The sequence below is a fragment of the Sus scrofa genome, chromosome 9 (genome assembly GCF_000003025.6).
Source record: "Sus scrofa isolate TJ Tabasco breed Duroc chromosome 9, Sscrofa11.1, whole genome shotgun sequence".
Lineage (NCBI taxonomy): Eukaryota > Metazoa > Chordata > Mammalia > Artiodactyla > Suidae > Sus > Sus scrofa.
The window spans coordinates 121181777-121202015 of NC_010451.4; the positions used below are offsets into that span (position 1 = coordinate 121181777).

A 20239-nucleotide genomic window follows, 5' to 3' on the forward strand; every position below is an offset into this window, starting at 1 on the left:
CACCCCTCTAATATGGATATTGGTGCATTTAAAGTTGTCCAAGAGTTCTATTAGACTGTTTTCATTTCTTTGCAATCTGTTTTTTCTTTTCTGTTCTGTGTCAGTGATTTCCAGCAGCCTGTCTTCCACCTTGCTTATCTGTTCTTTTGCCTCCTGTATTCTGCTGTTGGTTCCTTCTAGTGAATTTTTTATTTCAGACATTGTATTTTGCATTTTTGTAAATATTCTATTTCTTTGCTCAGTGTTTCTCATAATTTATCAATTTTTGTTTCCAGTTTATTTCCAAGATCTTGAATCATCTTTACTATCATTAGTCTAGTCTTTTTTGTGAAGGTTAGTAATCTCAAGATCACTTAGCTCTTTTTTTTTTTTTTTTTTTGGAGGGGGTTCTTATTCCTTTATCTGAATCATAGTTCTCTGCCTCTTCATTCTATATAGATTTTTTTTTTTGGTATGGTCTCCTTTTTTTGCAGGCAGTACGGTTGTAACCTCTCTTGCTTCTGATGTCTGCCCCCTTTGTGATTGAAGTTGGTACAAGGGCTTGCTGCAGGCTTCTGATGGGAGAGACTAGTGCCTCTTCAGTTCTCTTTATTTAAAAAAGTTAGGAGTTCTTTTGCTGTGCAGTGGGTTGAGGATCTGGCGTTGTCACTCCAGTGGCTTGGGTTATTGTTGTGTGCGTTCAGTCCCTGGCCTGGGAACTTCCCCATGCCATAGGTACGACCAAAAAAAATAATAATAATAATTCCCATTTCCTTAGGGTTATCTTTATTTCAAATTCATTCCCATCCTGAGTAGTACTGTCTTCCTCTTATCTCCTGGACAACCTCTGTGGTACGTGAATCTTTATGACATCAGACTCTGGGACTTGTATGGCCTTATCCATATCCCATAAGGTGAATGGTAGAAGATGGTTCTCCCTAGAAGCCTTGTCTAATCTATACTGTGATGCTGTATGGCTTGTAGCACACCCCAGCTATATTCTAGCAGTTGAAGAATCTTGCCAACCTACTGAACTGATATTTGGATGACATTAACTATAGCTTCCCACAATCTAATATTTTCTGGGCTCCCTTCTGATAAATGAGAGTTACATGATGCTGGACTGCGTTCTGGAGTGGGAACCTCTTAAGTAAGCATCCTTTGGAGTTTGATCACTCTTACTGATGGTTCTTACTCCACTCTTCCACAATAACCACCTAAATAAATTACTTCTTCCTGAATTCTTGGGGATTATTTAGTTCCCCAAGAGCATCAAGGCAGTTCAGTATAACTAACAACCCTATCTACCTCCCACCTGATTCTGGTGTATTCAGTCTGACCTCACACAGCTGTGCTGTAGTTAATGCTGGAGGCCATTTTCCAAAAGGACTCAGTTCTTGGGATCCACACCCTTGTCCCTATTTCTCTTTTTTTCTTTTTCTTTTTAGGCTCTACCTGTGGCACATGGAAGTTCCCAGGCTAGGGGTTGAATCAGAGCTGCAGCTGCCAGCCTATGCCATAGCCACAGCAACACGGGATACCAGCTGCATCTGCAACCTGTGCCACAACTTGTGGCAACACTGGATCCTTAACCCACTGGGCAAGGTCAGGAATCAAACCCGCATTCTCATGGATCCTAGTTGGGTTCTTAACCCACTGAGCCACAAAGGCAACTCCAGCCCTGTGCCTCTTTCTGAAAGAAGTTGATCTCAGTTGCATAACATTCCCTGCTTCCCTTGGGAATGAGAAGTGCTTAAATCTTCATTTGAGGCTTAGAAGCACTATGTCAAAGAGTCCTGGCATCTAGTGAAAGTATACTGGGACCACTACAGCCAAACCAGCTGCTAAAAACCCAGAAGAAACTTAGCCCCCAATAAACTGGATAGATGTCTTTTTTCATGTACATGAAGGTTGATCATCTGTAATGTATATGGCATCCAGATTTACAGCCACTGATACCCTGGAATTTGGTCATAATCTGAGCAAATGGCAGACTACTTGGTCATTTCAGAAGGCCTAGATTGGTAAAAGACACACGTGGATCAGCACTTGATCTTGCTGAGGATGTGTAGGAGGATAAATCTCCTCTCAATACCAAAGAAATATCTACCATGATGGAAACAACAGGACTGCTAGCTAGAGCCCTTCAGTCCAGCTTCTGGCTGCAATTGACTCCCTCCATGCCATTCTTTCCTGTCTCTGTCCTGTGTAATCTGTCAAGACCCTGCCATCCACCTTGGCCTACAGTAACCTCCTATGTGTTGCCCAAGATAGTATTTCCAGCTTGAGGATTTGGCCCTCCAAAAGAAATATGACTTTAAAGAGTGGTGCTAGGGATTTGCCTTAGTGTTCCAGCAGGCAACTCAGGGAAGTCCCAGCTTTCCCACCATTTTGGGGGGACGTAGAATGGATGGGTTCATTACCACCATAGTCTCAGTATTCATAAAAGACTATCTCTTCTCCTGTTTTGTGTGTGTGTGTGTGTGTGTGTGTGTGCGCACGCACGCACCTTTTTTAGGGCCACACTCCAGGCATTTTTTTTTGGAAGAGCTATTTTTTTTTTTTTTTTGTCTTTTTAGGGCTGTACCTATGGCATATCGAGGTTCCCAGGCTAGGGATCGAATCAGAGCTGCAGCCACTTGCCTACACCACAGCCACAGCAACGCCAGATCTGAGCCGTGTCTGTGACCTACGCCATAGCTCGTGGCAATGCTGGATTCTTAACCCACTGAGCGAGGCCAGGGATCAAACCTGCATCCTCATGGATGCTAGTCAGATTCCTATCCGCTGAGCCACGATGAAAAGCTCCTTCTCCTGTTTTTGATCCACTACATTAGGCTTAACACTTAGGACCATCCCCTCTTAAATCCTCCTTTACCCCAGGCGTGAATTTTAGTCCTTTTACTTCACATCAGAAACATTTATTTACACAGCCCTGAATCAGACTTTATCAGAATTAGAGTACTGATGGTAGGAGATTCATATGTATCGACTGGTAACAAAGCTATCCTCATCTATAGCTGGTCAAAAGTGATGTAGAAGGTTTTGAAGAAAAACTTACTTCTATGGAAAACTTGCTTGACTCTATAGATTACCTTGAGACGTTCATCAAAAGAGTCCTACTGATATTTTCTCCATCAGAAGTCCTATGATAATATTTTCAGTGTCTCGGAAGTTTGTAAAAAATGGCTAGGATCTACTTCATAGAATGCAGATTCAGTTAGAGAATAGTTTATTTCTCATGAATGGAGAATTAACTCTGAAGAAATAAAAATTTTTAAATGCCATTACTATTTTCAAAATTAATGAATGCTTTTGTTCTGGGTACAATAAAGTTAAATAATATATGGATCAATTTTTGTAGCTGGAAGGATCTTTAAGGGCAGTGTTGTGATGGAGGTTCATGCTGGCTCACAAGGGCTAACTGTGCAGAGTGCTTCACAACTCTGTATTCAGTGATAACACACTGAATTGATGAATACCATTGAAATTGTCAAGGCGGGAGCATATGCTATAGAAATTAACAAACGCTACACATTAGGGGTTCCTCCCACCAGAGAAGGTTTTCACCAGCTCCCCAGTGCACAGAGGTCATCCAAAGTACATCAACAACCTCATTTTGTTGTTGTTTGTTTTTTCTGTTTTGGCCACCCCGATACATATGGAGTTCCTGGGCCAGGGATCAGATCCAAACTGCAGTTGTGAACTACTCTGCAGCAGTGGCAACACTGGATCCTTTAACCCATTGTGCCTGGCTAGGGATTGAATCTGGTGTCCTGGTGCTGCAGAGACACCACTGATCCTATTGTGCTACAGCAGAAACTTCCCTCGTTTGTTTGTTTTTGTTTGTTTGTTTTTAAATAATTTTATTTTTTCCATTATAGTTGGTTTACAGTGTTCTGTCAATTTTCTACTCTACAGCAGTGACCCAGTCACACATACATATGTACATTCTTTTTCTCACGTTATCCTCCATCATGCTGCATCACAAGTGACTAGATAGAGTTCCCAGTGCTGAGCAATAGGATCTCATTCCTTATCCATTCCAGATGCAATAGTTTGCATCTATTAACCCCAGATTCCAAGTTCATCCCACTCCCTCCCTCTCCCTTTTGGCAACCACAGGTCTGTTCTCCAAGTCCATGAGTTTCTTTTCTGTGGAAAGGTTTATTTGTGCCTATATTAGATTCCAGATACAAGTGATATCATATGGTATTTGTCTTTCTCTTTCTCACTTACTTCACTTAGTATGAGAGTCTCTAGTTCCATCCATGTTGCTGCAAATGACATTATTTTGTTCTTTTTTTATGGCTAAGTAGTATTCCATTGTGTATAGCTAGTATATCTTCTTTTTTTTAGTCAATAATTTATATCAATTATTTATTTTAAGATAGTCAAGAAAGTACATACATAGTGATTTTGTAGAAGTCACCATATTTGACAAAAACCAATCCTGATGAGTCAAAACCAAAGATAAGTATTTATCATTGGAGTAAGGAACTTAACAGGCAACCAATATACATGGAAATTCCTGACCTATGTAGCTCAAGTGATTGCTTATACCCAGCCCTGTGTCCCATCTCTAGCACCTACACAAACACACTTTGTCCAAGAAAGAAATTTTGAAAACTTACCTCTTCCAAGATTTTTTTTAAATTTTTTAATTTTTAAATAGTTATTTCCCCAATACAATTTTTTTTCTACTGTGCAGCACGGTGACCCAGTTACACATACATGTACACATTCTATTTTCTCACATTATCATGCTCCATCATAAATGACTAGACATAGTTCCCAGTGCTACACAGCAGAATCTCATTGCTAATCCATTCCAAAGGCAATAGTTTGTATCTATTAACCCCAATTCCCAGTCCATCCCACTACCTCCCCCTCCCTTTTGGCAACCACTAGTCTATTCTGCAAGTCCGTGATTTTCTTTTCTGTGGAAAGGTTCACTTGTGCCTTATATTAGATTCCAGATATAAGTGATATCATATGGTATTTGTCTTTCTCTTTCTGACTTACTTCACTTAGTATGAGAATCTCTAGGTCCATCCATGTTGCTGCAAATGGCATTATGTCACTCTTTTTTATGTCTGGGTAGTATTCCATTGTGTATATATACCACATATTCCTAATCCAATCCTCTGTTGATGGACATTTGGGTTGTTTCCACGTCTTGGCTATTGTGAATAGAGCTGCAGTGAACATGCGGGTGCATGTGTTTTTTTAAGGAAAGTTTTGTCTGGATATATGCCCAAGAGTGGGGTTGCTGGGTCATATGGTAGTTCTATGTGTAGATTTCTAAGGTACCTCCATACTGATCTCCATAGTGGTTCTACCAGCTTACATTCCCACCAGGAGTGGAGGAGGGTTCCCTTTTCTCCACACCCCTTCCAGCGTTTGTTATTTGTGGACTTACTGATGACGGCCATTCTGTTTTTTAATAGGTGAAACCTATTAAGAGTTTATTGAAGAAGTCACAACCAATTAGGTGAAATTAGGACTAGAAGCCAGTACTTTCATCTCCTTTATTTGATCCTCTTTTCTGCTATTCAATAAGATATCATCCTAACCCTTTGAATGCAGAATTTAAACTTACCAGTGACATTTGCAAAGCTGTAGTAAACTTACTTTACCGCTATAGACTTTTATTCCTTGTCTGTAACACAAGGGTTTGGATTTTTTTTTTTTTTTTTTTTTTTTTTTTTTTTGGTCTTTTCCAGGGTTGCACCCACAATGTATGGAGGTTCCCAGGCCTAGAGGTCGAATTGGAGCTGTAGCCGCTGGCCTTCGCCAGAGCCACAGCAACTCGGGATCCAAGCCGAGTCTGCGACCTACACCACAGCTCACAGCAATGCCGGATCCTTAACCCACTGAGCAAGGCCAGGGATCAAATCCGCAACCTCATGGTTCCTAGTCGGATTCATTAGCCACTGAGCCATGATGGGAGCTCCACAAAGGTTTGGATTTGATTTTTTAAAATATTTGGCTCTGACATTTTACAGTAATCCCACAATTAAAAATAAATCTAATGAGAAAAATATGAGACATATTACTGCTTTTTATGGTTTATTTCAGGAACCTAACCTGTGTAATTATTTCACCACATGGTACAGTTTTTGTTTTTGTTTTTTTTGATGGTGTAAGTGACAAAATCACCTTCCCCAGAGAAATAACCTTCCCTAGTTCCCTCTGCTTTTACTCGCTAATGAGGACTAATGCATCTTTTAAACACTGAAACCAGATCTTAGCTGTGAGGAGATCTCAGTAAAGTTAATGTAGTTTCGCTATCCACTGTAGGGGGATGAGACCTGCTGTAGACCGATACTGTATCTCAGTAGATAAGGGGTGAGCGCCTTTTCCAAAAAATGTTTCAAATCTTTAAACATTCACTTTATCAGGGACAGGAGAAGTAATATTTTTGTAGTGGTAGAGCCCAGGCTACCTGGACTATAATCCAAGCACTATGCATAACTGTTTATGTGACCCTGAGTGAGATATTTAACTGCTCTATTCCTTAATATCCTCATCTAAAAAAATGGGATTAATAATAGTCTCATAATGAGGATCAAATGAATTAATAATGCACAATCTTTAGAACTGAGTCGGCATATAATTAAATGCAACTAAGTGTTTGCTGTTGTTATCATTATCCAACTTATAGTTGACCCTGCTAACATTTATTATGCCTTGGTAAATTCAGCCAGCTTTCTGCATCTAGTTTTATAGCACTTCACTACTCTTTGTCCTATTACAACTCAGATCCCAGACACTGCCAGTAAGAGATGATACGATTTGGCTCTGTATTCATAGAAAATCACTTCTTCATAAATCTTTGAGCTGAACTGAAACAAAGTTAATTGAATGGAGCTGTATTTAGAGGAATTGTTCTTAGCAGCTCCTGGAGAGAATGGATAAATGAGTTGGGGTAATCTGATTTTTTTCCTCTTAGTGATTTACCTTTTATCTCTTCTCAGAGAGAATGTTATGAATGGATCACCACGTGCTCTCACCTCCTTTCTGGCCTCAAAGGCAGAAAAATAAAGTTATTGACACATGAAGAAAAACGTCACCTACTTGGAGAAGGGGTATTTGCCATGTGTTTGCACTGGTCACTATTTATGCTTTTCCTGTATTTCAGTAGATAAGGGTACAGCAGCTTCCCCAGTGTTCTGCCTCCTCACTCATTTACTCTATTGGAAGAGATTCCAGGGGAGGGTAGCATCACCCAGACGTCCCTCCTCACTTTCTTGGAGGATGGTTTGTCTCCTACATTATGGAGGAAAGGATGACTTTCAGAGGGGAGCCGCCTGCCGCTCCCTGAAGCATATCCTCAGACCCCTCTGTTTCTGCTCGCCCCCTTCCCCCTCCCTTCCGTCTCAGTCTTCCCGTCCAAAGTCATTGCTTCCTTTGAGTTCTTAATCCCATGCACATTGTCCTCTCTCTTTTGCGTCTTTAGTGTCTTCCTCTCTAATGGTTCCATCTATCAGTGCATAAACAATCTATAAATATGGTCTTTCTCCCATGCAAAAAAATGTCTCTTGATTCTCTCTCTTTCTTTACTATTTCTTTCCCCCTTTCCTGTCACAATCACTTTTCTTAAAACTCTGCAAGTACTGTAAGGTCACCGATGATTCCTCATTACCAGATCCAAATATCTCCAATCCATATTTAACTGATTTCTCTGTAGCATTTGATCCTATTAACCATTCACTTTTTTTGATAATCTCTCCTTACAAGACAGAAATTCCACTTTTCTCTGTTATTTCTTTTCATGCTCCTTCTTGTAGTCTTCCACCTCTGCCTGTTTCTTTTCTTTTTTTTTTTTTTTTGTCTTTTGTTGTTGTTGTTGTTGTTGTTGTTGTTATTGTTGCTATTTCTTGGGCCGCTCCCGCGGCATATGGAGGTTCCCAGGCTGGGGGTTGAATCGGAGCTGTAGCCACCAGCCTACGCCAGAGCCACAGCAACGCGGGATCCGAGCCGCGTCTGAAACCTACACCACAGCTCACAACAATGCCGGATCGTTAACCCACTGAGTAAGGGCAGGGATCGAACCCGCAACCTCATGGTTCCCAGTCGGATTCGTTAACCACTGCGCCACGACGGGAACTCCTCTGCCTGTTTCTTAAATGCTGACAGTCTGTCCTTGACTTGTTTTCCCTTCTCATTCTACACCCTACACATTACTGTGTTAATCCCATAGTTTTAACCACCACCTGCCCCCTGAGGGTCCCACGTCAATGAATATCTTTTACCTACTGGCAGTCACAGATGTTTACTTTTACTTCAGTCTCTTTGAGGGAGTTCACCTCTAACAAAGTCTGAAGAAGCGCCCATTGTTGTCAGAGCCATAAGCTGTACAGGTATGATCTGACGGCATCCGTGGTCTAAGAGGAAGGTTCTGTCTACACACGTGCAGGACCTTTATTTCACATTTAAACACTGAAGAAACATCACCTTTCTAAATTATATACCTTTAACAAATTCTTGTTTTTCCTTGCTGCCCAGATCTTGGCCAGAATTATTTTGAATTAACCACTGAATTATTTCATCGACATTATACATCTTAAATTACAATATACGTTTGATAAACTTAATGAAATACACTAGAAATGAGCGTGGCTGCACATCAGCTCTAGGAAAAAATTGAAGAACTGTGCAGAATCACAGGGACTTAAGGGAAAGGATTTTAAAGGTGTTTGACTTCACCCAACCGTCTGATGCAAGAATCTTACTGTAACACCTACACTTCATCATTATGCCTGTGTTCGAATATCTGAGATGACAGAGAGCTCCTTCAGTTAGTCCATTCAATTTGATGAGCAGTGGCTGTTAGAACATCATTCTTTTATTGAACTAAATGATATATATTTCCTTGTAGCTTTTTTTCTACTCGTCCTAGTTTAGTCTTTTATGTTGATATGAAAAGCGCAATTCGTCTTCTACATTATAGTATTTCCAACCATTTGAAAATAGCCATATTCAACCTGAGTCTATTTCTGGGTTTTCTATTATTTTATATTAACCTGTCTATTCAGGAGTCATCACCACAGTCTTTTAATTATTGAGGCTTTGTGGTATATTTTTATATCTGGTAAGGCCAATGCTCCTTACTAATCTTTTTCAGGTATTTTATGGCTATTCTTCTGTATTATCTACCTCTAGAAAATATATGATTCTTAAAAACTGGGATGATATTAAATTTATGTCTTTTTTTTTTTTAGGGCCACACCCATGGCATATGGAGGTTCCCAGGGTAGGGGTCGAATCGGAGCTGTAGCCACTGGCCTACTCCACAGCCATAGCAACACAGGATCTGAGCCATGCCTGCAACCTACACCACAGCCCACAGCAACACCGTATCCTTAACCCGCTGAGCAAGGCCAGGAATTGAACCTGTGTCCTCATGGATGCTAGTCAGGTTCCTTAACCACTGAGCCATGACGGGAACTCCTAAATTTATATGTTAACTTGGAACAGATGTGTTTATGATGTTGAGTTGTCTGGTAAAGAATATGGGATATAGAATGTCTACTTTTATGCCTTTCAGTAATGTTTAATAGTTGGCTCATTTTGTATTTTTCACATTTTTGTAACATATGCTTGAGTATTTTATTTTTTTCAGATTTTTTTTTTTTTTTTTGGTCTTTTTGCCTTTTCTAGGGCCACACCTGTAGCATATGGAGGTTCCCAGGCTAGGGGTCTAATTGGAGCTCTAGCTGCCAGCCTACTCCAGAGCCACAGAAATGTGGGATCTGAGCCGTGTCTGCAATCTACACCACAGCTCACAGCAATGCCATATCCTTAACCCACTGAGTGAGGCCAAGGATCGAACCCGCAACCTCATAGTTCCTAGTCAGATTCGTTAACCACTAAGCCACGACAGGAACTCTTCAGATTTTTAAGTGAGATCTTGTTTTCCGTTTTATCTCCTAATTGGTAACTCTGTATATATTACTGATTTCTGTATTTTAATTTTATATATGGTGACTGTACTAAATTAATTTATTGTTTTTAGTAGTTTTTCAGTAGATTGTTTTGGGTTCTCCAGATATTCAATCAAATCACCTATGCAGAGATAGTTTTTTAAATCTTTCTTTCAATTATTATGCCTTTTTTTTTCTTGTCTGTTTGCATTGAATAATTCTTCTCCTCTTTCCTTCTGCCTTAACTTTTAGAATTTTCATTAGTGAGGATCTACTAAAAACTCAAATTTTGTTTTTCTGAAAATATTTTTATTTTACCCTCATTCTTAAATTTGTTTTGCTAAGTATATAATTCTAGGGTGATACTAAATAGATACTATTTCTACTGTTTGCTGGGTTTGTTACCAAACTAACAATTGAAAATTCAGCTGCCGGAGTTCCCCGCTGTGGTGCAATGGGTTCAGCAGCTTCTCTGCAGCACCAGGACACAGGGTCCGTCTCCAGCCTGGCACGTGGGTTAAAGGATCCAGCATTGCCACAGCATAGGTTGCAGCTGCAGTTCAGATCTGATCCCTGGCCTGGGAACTCCATATGCCACAGGGCAGAAAATTCAGCTGTTGCTTCTTTCAAAGTTAATCCATCTCTTCTCTTTGTCTACTTTTAAGATAGTCACCTTGGCATTTTGCAGTTTCACTCTGCATGTAGGTTAAGATTTTCTTTTCTTTTCAAATTTTGCTTGGGATTTTCTTGGTTTTCTAAATCTTTGGCTAGGTGTCTTTCATTAGATCTGGAAATTTCTCAGTCATTACCTCTTCAATTACTGTTTCTACACATACAGTATTTGCTCTCTTTTTTTCCTTCTGGAGCTTTGAATGGATAGATATAGGAATCTATCTCCCATGTATTTTAATCTTCTTTCATATTTTCTATTTCTTTGCCTCTTTGCATTGCATCCTGGATGACTTCTTCTGGCTTACCTTCCAATTCACTAATTTGCTCTTCAGCTGAGTTTAGTCTGTATTAAAGCTTTCTATTGAGTTTTATTTTTTTAACTTTTTTTCATTTTATAATGATTTTTATTTTTTCCATTATAGCTGGTTTACAGTGTTCTGTCAATTTTCTACCATACAGCAAGGTGACCCAGTCACACATACATGTATACATTCTTTTTTATCACATTATCATGTGCCATCATAAGTGGCTAGATATGGTTCCCAGTGCTATACAGTAGGATCTCATTGTTTATCCATTCCAAATGCAATAGTTTGATCTATTAACCCCAGATTCCCAATCTATCCCACTCCCTCCTGCTTCCCCTTGGCAACCACAAGTCTTTTCTCCAAGTCCATGAGTTTATTTTCTGTGGAAAGGTTCATTTGTGCCATATATTAGATTCCAGATATAAGTGATACCATATGGTGTTTGTCTTTCTCTTTCTGACTTAACCTCACTTAGTGTGAGAGTCTCTAGTTCCATCCATGTTGCTGCAAATGGCATTATGTCACTCTTTTTTATGGCTGAGGAGTATTCCATTGTTTATATACACCACATCTTCTTAATCTAATCGTCTGTTGATGGACATTTAGATTGTTTCCATGTCTTGGCTATTGTGAATAGTGCTGCAGTGAACATGCGGGTGCATGTGTCTTTTTCAAGGAAAGTTTTATCTAGGTATATGCCCAAGAGTGAAATTGATGGATTATATGGTAGTTCTATGTGTAGATTTCTAAGGTACCTCCATACTGTTCTCCATAGTGGTTGTGCCAATTTACATTCCCACCAAGAGTGGAGGAGGGTTCCCTTTACTCCACACCCCTTCCAGCATTTGTTATTTGTGGACTTATTAATGATGGCCATTCTGACTGGTGTGAGGTGGTACCTCACAGTAGTTTTGATTTTCATTTCTCTAATAATCAGTGATGTTGAGCGTTTTTTCATGTGCTTGTTGGCCATCTGTATATCTTCTTTGGAGAACTGTCTATTCAGGTCTTTTGCCCATTTTTCCATTGGTTGGTTGGCTTTTTTGCTGTTGAGTTGTATAAGTTGTTTGTGTATTTTAGAGATTAAGCTCTTGTCAGTTGCATCATTTGAAAAACTATTTTCTCCCATTCCCTAGGTTGTCCTTTTGGTTTTTTTTATGGTTTCCTTTGCTGTGCAAAAGCCTGTCAGTTTGATTAGGCCCCGTTGGTTTATTTTTGCTTTTATTTCTGTTGCTTTGGGAGACTGACCTGAGAAAATATTTGTGAGGTTGATATTAGAGAATGTTTTGCCTATATTCTCTTCTAGGAGTTTGATAGTGTCTTGTCTTACATTTAAGTCTTTCAGCCATTTTGAGTTTATTTTTGTGCATGGTGTGGGGGTGTGTTCCAGTTTCATTGATTTACATGCAGCTGTCCAATTTTCCCAGCAACATTTGCTGAAAAGACTGTCTTTTTCATAGTTCCTGTCATGGTGCAGTGGTTAACAAATCTGACTAGGAACCATGAGGTGGCGGGTTCGATCCCTGCCCTTGCTCAGTGGGTTAAGGATCGGCATTGCCATGAGCTGTGGTGTAGGTTGCAGACGCGGCTTGGATCCTGCGTTGCTCTGGCTGTGGTGTAGGCCAGCGGCTACAGCTCCGATTTGACCCCTAGCCTGGGAACCTCCATATGCCACAGGAGCGGCTCTAGAAAAGGCAAAAAAAAAAAAAAAAAAGACTGTCTTTTTCCCATTTTATATTCTTGCCTCCTTTGTCAAAGATTAATTTATCATAGGTGTCTGAGTTCTCTGATTATTCTTCTAATTCTTTTAGGTGGTGGGTTGTTGATTTTATATTTTTCTTCTTTTCTGAAGAAGGCCCGTATCACTATGAACTTCCCTCTAAGGACTGCTTTTGCAGCATTCCATAGATTTTGAATGGTTGTGTTTTCATTATCATTTGTCTTGAGGTATTTTTAAATTTCCCTTTGATTTCCTCATTGACTCATTGGTTTTTTAGTAGCATGTTGTTTACTCTCCATATAGTCAGTTTTTTTCTCATTTCTTTTCCTGTGGTTGATTTCTAGTTTCATGCCACTGTGGTCAGAGAAGATACTTGAAATAATTTCTATAGTCTTAAATTTGTTGAGGTTAGCTTTGTGCCCCAGTATGTGGTCAGTCATTGAGAATGTTCCATGTACACTTGAAAAGAATGTATATTCTGATTTTTTTTGATTAGATGTCCTGAAAAACATCAATTAAGTCTAACTGTTCTGTCGTGTCATTTAAGATCTCTATTGCTGTGTTGATTCTCTGTCTAGAGGATCTGTCCATTGATGTGAGTGGGATGTTTAAGTCTGCTACTATTATTATATTCCCATCAATTTCTCCTTTTATGTCTGTTAGTATTTGCTGTGTGATCCTTTTATCATTAGGTAGTGTCTTTCTTTGTCTTTCTTTATGACCTTCATTTTAAAGTCTGTTTTATCTGATATACGTATTGCCACTCCTGCTTTCCTGTCTTTTCCATTTGCATGAAATATCTTTTTCCATCCCCTCACTTCCAATTTATATATGTCCTTTGCCCTAAGGTGAGTCTCCTGTAGGCAGCACATTGTAGGCTCTTGTTTTTTATCCAGTTTGCCATTCTGTATCTTTTGATTAGAGCATTTAGTCCATTGACATTTAAGGTAATTATTGATAAATATGTATTTGTTGCTATTTTGAACCTTGTTTTCCAGTTTATTATATATGTCTCCTTTGTTCCTTTCTTTTTTTTTTGTTGGATGATTTCCTTTTATTTTATGCTATGTCCTCTTCTTTTTAGTTTTCTGAATATATTGTTTGGTTTTGATCTGTGGTTGTCCTGTTTTTCAAGTATGTTAATCCCTTCCTATTCCTGCTTGCTTTTGCTTGATAGCCATAAAGGCTCAAACACATTCTAAGAAAAAGAATCTCAATTTTCTTACTTTCCTTCCCCACATTTTACGATTTTGATATCCCTTTTTAACATCATCATGTTTATCCTTTTGCTGTTCTTTACGCTTATGGTCACTTTTTGATCTGTATACTGGCTTATTTGAGTGAATACTTTCCAGTTGTGATCTCCTCCATCCTATTTCTTCTACTTCTTTTTTATTTAGAGGAACCCTTTCAGTGTTTCTTTTAGAATGGGTTTAACATTGCTGTACTCCTATAGTTTTTGTTTGTTGAAGAAATTCTTTATTTCTCCTTCTATTTTAAATGATATACTTGCTGTGCAGAATATCATTCTAGGCTGCAAAATTTTCACTTTTAGACCTTTGAATATATCTTGCCACTATCTTCTGGCATATAGTGTTTCTGTAGAGAAATCAGATGGTAGCCTTTTAGGAATTCCTTTATAATTAATTCTTTGTTTTTCTCTTGCTGTCTTTAGAATCCTCTCTTTATCTTTTAACTTTTGCCATTTTATTATAATATATCTTGGTGTGGGCCTATTTGGGTTCAACTTGTTTGGGGCCTTCTCTGCTTCCTGTGTCTTGATATCTGTTTCCTTTAGATTTGGCAAGTTTTCAGCCATAATTTCTGCAAATATATTTTCAATCCCCTTTTCTTTTTCTTCTGCTTCTGGAATCCCTATTGTGTGTAGATTGGCCTGCTTTGTATTATCCCATAGATCTCTTATATTGTTTTCATGTTTTTTCTTTTCTTTTTTTTTTTTTTTTTTGTCTTTTTTGTTGTTGTTGTTGTTGTTGCTATTTCTTGGGCCACTCCCTTGGCATATGGAGGCTCCCAGGCTAGGGGTTGAATCGGAGCTGTAGCCACCAGCCTACGCCAGAGCCACAGCAACGCAGGATCCGAGCCGCGTCTGCAACCTACACCACAGCTCACGGCAACGCCGGATCGTTAACCCACTGAGCAAGGGCAGGGACCGAACCCGCAACCTCATGGTTCCTAGTTGGATTCGTTAACCACTGCGCCACGATGGGAACTCCTTTTCATGGTTTTTCATTTGGTTTTCTGTCTACTGTCCTGACTGGGTGATTTCCATTATCCTTTTATCTTCCAAGTCACTGATTTATTCCTCTGCATTATTCATTTTGTTCTTCAGTGCCTTTAACTCAGCTTGTGTCTCTGCAAATGAATTTTGTAATTTTCCTTGGCTCCTCCTTATATTTTCTAGTTCTTTTCTTTGTCTTTTTTTTTTTTTTTTTTGTTGATATATTGTTGCTATTTCTTGGGCCGCTCCCGCGGCATATGGAGGTTCCCAGGCTAGGGGTTGAATCGGAGCTGTAGCCACTGGCCTACGCCAGAGCCACAGCAACGCAGGATCCGAGCCGCGTCTGCAACCTACACCACAGCTCACGGCAACGCCGGATCGTTAACCCACTGAGCAAGGGCAGGGACCGAACCCGCAACCTCATGGTTCCTAGTCGGATTCGTTAACCACTGCGCCACAACAGGAACTCCTCTAGTTCTTTTCTAAAGTGATCTGCATTACTGTTCATATCTGCTCTTAATTCCTTCAGTATTATCGCTATCTCTTTTTTTTTTTTTTTTGGTCTTTTTTGGGCTGCACCCATGGTATATGGAGGTTCCCAGGCTAGGTCGAATCAGAGCTGTTGCTGCCGGCCTACGCCACAGCCACAGCAATGCCAGATCTCAGCTGGGTCTGCGACCTACACTGCAGCTCACGGCAATGCTGGATCCTTAACCCACTGAGCAAGGCCAGGGATCGAACCCCCAACCTCATGGTTCCTAGTCAGATTTGTTTCTGCTGTGCCAAGATGGGAACTCCACTATCTCCTTTTTGAACTCAGTGTCTGTTAGACTGCAGAAGTCTGTTTCACTGTTTGTACCTTCAGGGGAATTTTCCTGTTATTTTCCCTGGGAATAGTTCCTGATCTTCATTTTGCTTATATTTTTCTTGTTCTGTGAGTTTTTGGGAAAACAACCACTGTAATCTTGGAGGGCTAGTTATATGTGTGAGCACCCTTAGGTATTTTATAGCACCTCTGGCTTACTATTTATTTTTAGGGTATTGTGTGGGCTTCCAGGGAGATGGAGGCAATGGACAAAGCTAATAGCCAGTGCCTGGTTGCTGGGCCCTTGACAATGGCCCAGTAATTTTTTTTCCTAGGAAAATCTTTTAATTAAGTTTACATAGCAACAATTGGTCGTGACTGTAGACATTAGTCAATTAGAAGATACGAGAGAAGGAGATGGAGCAGGAGGTCGAGTGGGGTCCCAGGGTGCAGTGTGTGTGTGTGTGTGTGTGTGTGTGTGTGTGTGTGTTAGAATCAGGGAGATTGAGGGTTGTGTGCAAGACTTGGAGAGAGGGAGGTGTGTCTCTGTTGCTCGTGGTGGCTTGTGGGATGAGAAGGGTCTGGTGCTCCTACTGGAGCCCTGGAACCTGCAGGAGGAGGGCAGCTGGCAGCGACTCAGAGAGGGCTAGCCCTCTGCATCCCCAAATTGCGCCTCAGTGGATGATCAGAGGAGCGTAGTGGGCCGGGAAGACAGTTGGCAAGTGAGGACACTGCCTTGAGAGAGGAGATGGCCCGCAGAGAGGCCACTCACTGCAGAAGGCAGAAGGCTGAGCCTCAGCACCAGCCCAGTGATTTTTGAATGCATTTTTCTCTTGTGAGCATTAAGCTTATATCTAGCTTTTATTTTATAAACATTGCTGCAATACACATCCGAAGGGCTGTCTTTAGGCAATATCTGTACAGACTCCATTGAGGTAGTCAACATTGTTGGCTCTTTCTCACTTCTCTTTTTCTTTCCTGGTAGTCCTCTCACGCTTCTGAGTCCATTTAGAGCCTGCTTTGTAGGCTCCTCTTTCTTCCCTGGCCCTTTATGTGATCTAGGTTCCTGTCTTAAGGCCTAGTCCTCTAGTCATTTCATAAGTTCTCCTTTGGTGATATAATTTACTTCCTTGGCTTTAAATGAATGCAGATTGCTATTAAATCTATATCTTTAGCCCAAATCCCTCCAATCTAAACTCCAGATCCACAAATTTAGCTACTTACTAGGCATTTCCACTTGGCTATCTTAGTGGTGCCTCACACTCACATAGCCTAATCTGAATTGATCTATCTTCCCAAATCTGCTTATCCAACTTTGTTCATTATCTCAGTGAGTGGCATTATCATCTGTGCAGTGGCCTAAATCATATACCAAGTGACATTTAAGATGCTTGTTTTCCCTAACCATCTCATATCCATCTAACCAATTGATTACTCAGAGTTACTTCCTAAAAATCTCTTGAATCCTCCTCTTCTTCCTACAACCCTGTGTTGTTCATTCCCTAGTGTTGTCTTTTTCTTCTCCCTTCTCTTCCTCTTGCATTCCCCACCTCCCTTCCTCCTTTCCTTCCGCCTTCCCCTCTTTCCTCTTCTTTCAGTCTGCTCTCCTGTTGGTAGAGTGATTGTTTTAAAATACAAAACAGGCCAATCAGTTTATCTGTACCTCACTTCCTTCAGGATAAATTCCAATCTCCCTGGCAAAATATTCTAGCCTTTCCTCTGTGATCGTGCCCTTAACCATCTGCCTCTTAAATTTCTGTCCTATTGAGCGACTTTTGTTCTCAGAGCCAATCGTGCACAAATAACATCCTCTGCCTAGAACTCCCTTGTACCATCTTTTTTCCCCCTCACTCATCCTCCAAGAAGAAACTCAGACATTAGGTCCTCAGGAAACCTTCCTGACAAACTCTCTCTTTCACCCCCACCCTGCTGGATGAGGTGCTCCTACTCTGTCACTGTATGTATCCATAGCATTTTCTTGTTCATTAAATTGTAAACTGCTTAAGGGCAGGGACCGTGGTTATTAACCATTGTGTCCTTATCACTAACTCAGAGCCCATTTGCAAAACAATGGTCATTAAATATTTTTGAATGGAATAATTGCTAATATTGTGCTAAAATATTTACATCCACTGAACTATAATATGATATTGTTTTATTTCACAGGACACTGCAAAAGAATTACTTGAGTCTGAAGCAGACAAGCCCCTTAAACATAAAGAAGAAAATATGGAGGATAAGAAACTTGAAGTGGAAAAGGAAGAAGAGAAAGCAGAAGAGGTAACATTATTTAGTATTTTTTCCCTTCTCTCTCTTTCTCTCTCTCTCTCTCTCTCTCTCTATATATATATATATATATGGGTTTTTTTTTTTTTTTTTGTCTTTTCTAGGGCCACACCATGGCATATGGAGGTTCCCAGACTTGGGGTTTAATTGGAGCTGTAGCTGCCAGCCTACGCCAGAGCCACAGCAATGCAGGATCCATGCTGCATCTGTGACCTACACCACAGCTCATGGCAACACCGGATCCTTAACCCACTGAGTGTGGCCAGGGATCGAACCCGAAACCTCATGGTTCCTAGTCGGATTCTTTTCCATTGCGCCACGACGGGAACTCCCCTCAAACTTCTTTTGACCAGAAGTTTCTGTTTTACTTCTAGTACAGTACTTGGCATAAAGAAGGCAAAATAAATGGAAAACCTTATTGTTTGGCCACTAAATCTGTCATACCTTTTAAATCTCCTTCCCTTATTCTGTGACCTTAATTCAGGGCCTTTCCTCTCTATTTGATCATTTCTTTTTCAGCTTTCAAATATCATTTTCTTTTGTGTCTAGACAGAATGCAGGGCCCGTTTCTGGGTGCACATAGTCTTGGCGCACACCTCCGTGCCAACAGTGGTCATATGCACCCTAATTATGTTACTGCTCGTCTTTCCTGCTGTTCTGTGAGTTCCTGACTCTGGAAGAACCCCTCTTTGTTTTTCTCACAGATCTCCCCCTTCCCCCTTCCCCATCCCCCTTAATCTCCTACAGTTTCCCGTGTGTCGTTCAAAGTGCTCGTTGAATGATTAAAGCAAATGGAAAACCAAAAGCTTCAGACATGGTGTCAGGCACCTTACTGTGCCACTGTGTCACACCAGCTCACTAACAGGTCCTTGGTGTTTCTGTGCCCTAGAAACCTTCCGCATCCACAGAGAAGGAAAAACTAATTCGATACATTGGAGTAGATGAGAATATTCATTCGCAACCTCTTTTTGGAACAGATATATTGTCTTCCTGGGTACGTATCTGAAACCCAAAAGGAAATTCAAAACTAGAGGGAAAAAAGCTAGGATATATAACATTACGTAAAAATTATAAGGATCTAACATAACCTTTAGCTTCTCCAAAATAATTCCTAAAGATATATTTTCCAGATTTTTTTTCTCTCAGCATCATCCCTAGAAAAACCTTTATTTTTTTTTTTAAACTTAGCTTTACAAAAACTCCTCATTCTCCTCTTTAAATGTCATTTTAAAATCAGCACATAATCCCTTTCCTTAACTTAACAGTATCTTGATAATAGTTGACCAATTTTTAAATATATTCACTCAGCAGACTCTGTTGATAACTGTGAAAAGCATGTGCCCCCAACCACAAGACTTAATGGGAAATTGGAAACTTTTAGACAGTAGCTATGGAAACTCAGCAGGAAAGCAGATTTAAAATTCTTTCACACGGAGTTCCTGTGGTGGCGCAGTGGTTAACAAATCCGACTAGGAACCATGAGGTTGCGGGTTCGGTCCCTGCCCTTGCTCAGTGGGTTAACGATCCGGCGTTGCCATGAGCTGTGGTGTTGGTTGCAGACGCGGCTCGGATCCCTCGTTGCTGTGGCTTTGGCGTAGGCCGGAGGCTACAGCTCCAATTCGACCCCTAGCCTGGGAACCTCCATATGCCAAGGGAGCGGCCCTAGAAATGGCAAAAAGACAAAAAAAAAAAATTCTTTCACAGAAAGTTCTAGGACCATTGAGACTTAAGTCAGCTCTAGATTGGTATCTCTCTGTGAAGGATGCCATGATTTTAGGAGTCTAGGGGTGGGTTTCATTCCACTAATCCCCTGAAATATACAACATTTTGTGTGTATGTTCATACTGTGCATTTTCTTGGGGAAGGTGGGGGATGCGCCGGAAATGAACAGACATCATCAAATTTCAGAACCATTTCACTGCTGGGGTCTGATCCAGCTGAGTAGGTGCTGGTGTGTGTATATGGGTGGGAGTTGTGGTGAGGGTACTGGTGGATGGCAGCTAGATCATTCACATGGCAGCCTGGTCCAAAGCAGAAGCGCAGATCACAGGGAGGTATGTCTAGGGAGGTCATAGGAAATAGGTGCCAACTCTGGGAGGAAGAACTGGGAGATACCATGTGGAGGGTCAGGTAGGAGCCGGCACAGTTGGAGTGAGAGTGGTATATGGGGGCGCACAATCCCATTCTCCCAAAGTAATGCCTTTCCAACACATTTTTAAAGACTGTGTGTTGGAGTTCCTTGATAGCCCACCTGAGGACAGTGTGACCCAGAAAGTCTATCTCCAGGATTTTTTTTTTCCC

At 40.6% G+C, this 20239-nt stretch overlaps 1 protein-coding gene across 3 annotated transcripts in view; it reads left to right on the forward strand.

Moving 5' to 3' along the window:
- The window catches only part of AXDND1 (axonemal dynein light chain domain containing 1), an 89656-nt gene that overhangs the window by 61746 nt on the left and 7671 nt on the right, over window positions 1-20239 (forward strand). For 2 of the 3 annotated variants that reach the window (XM_021063737.1, XM_021063740.1), the window contains 3 exons: window positions 6960-7070; window positions 17819-17932; window positions 18828-18932. In XM_021063737.1, coding sequence (XP_020919396.1) covers window positions 6960-7070; window positions 17819-17932; window positions 18828-18932 — 330 coding nt within the window. The remainder of the gene's footprint in view (window positions 1-6959; window positions 7071-17818; window positions 17933-18827; window positions 18933-20239) is intronic. The other variant, XM_021063739.1, reaches the window with a different exon arrangement.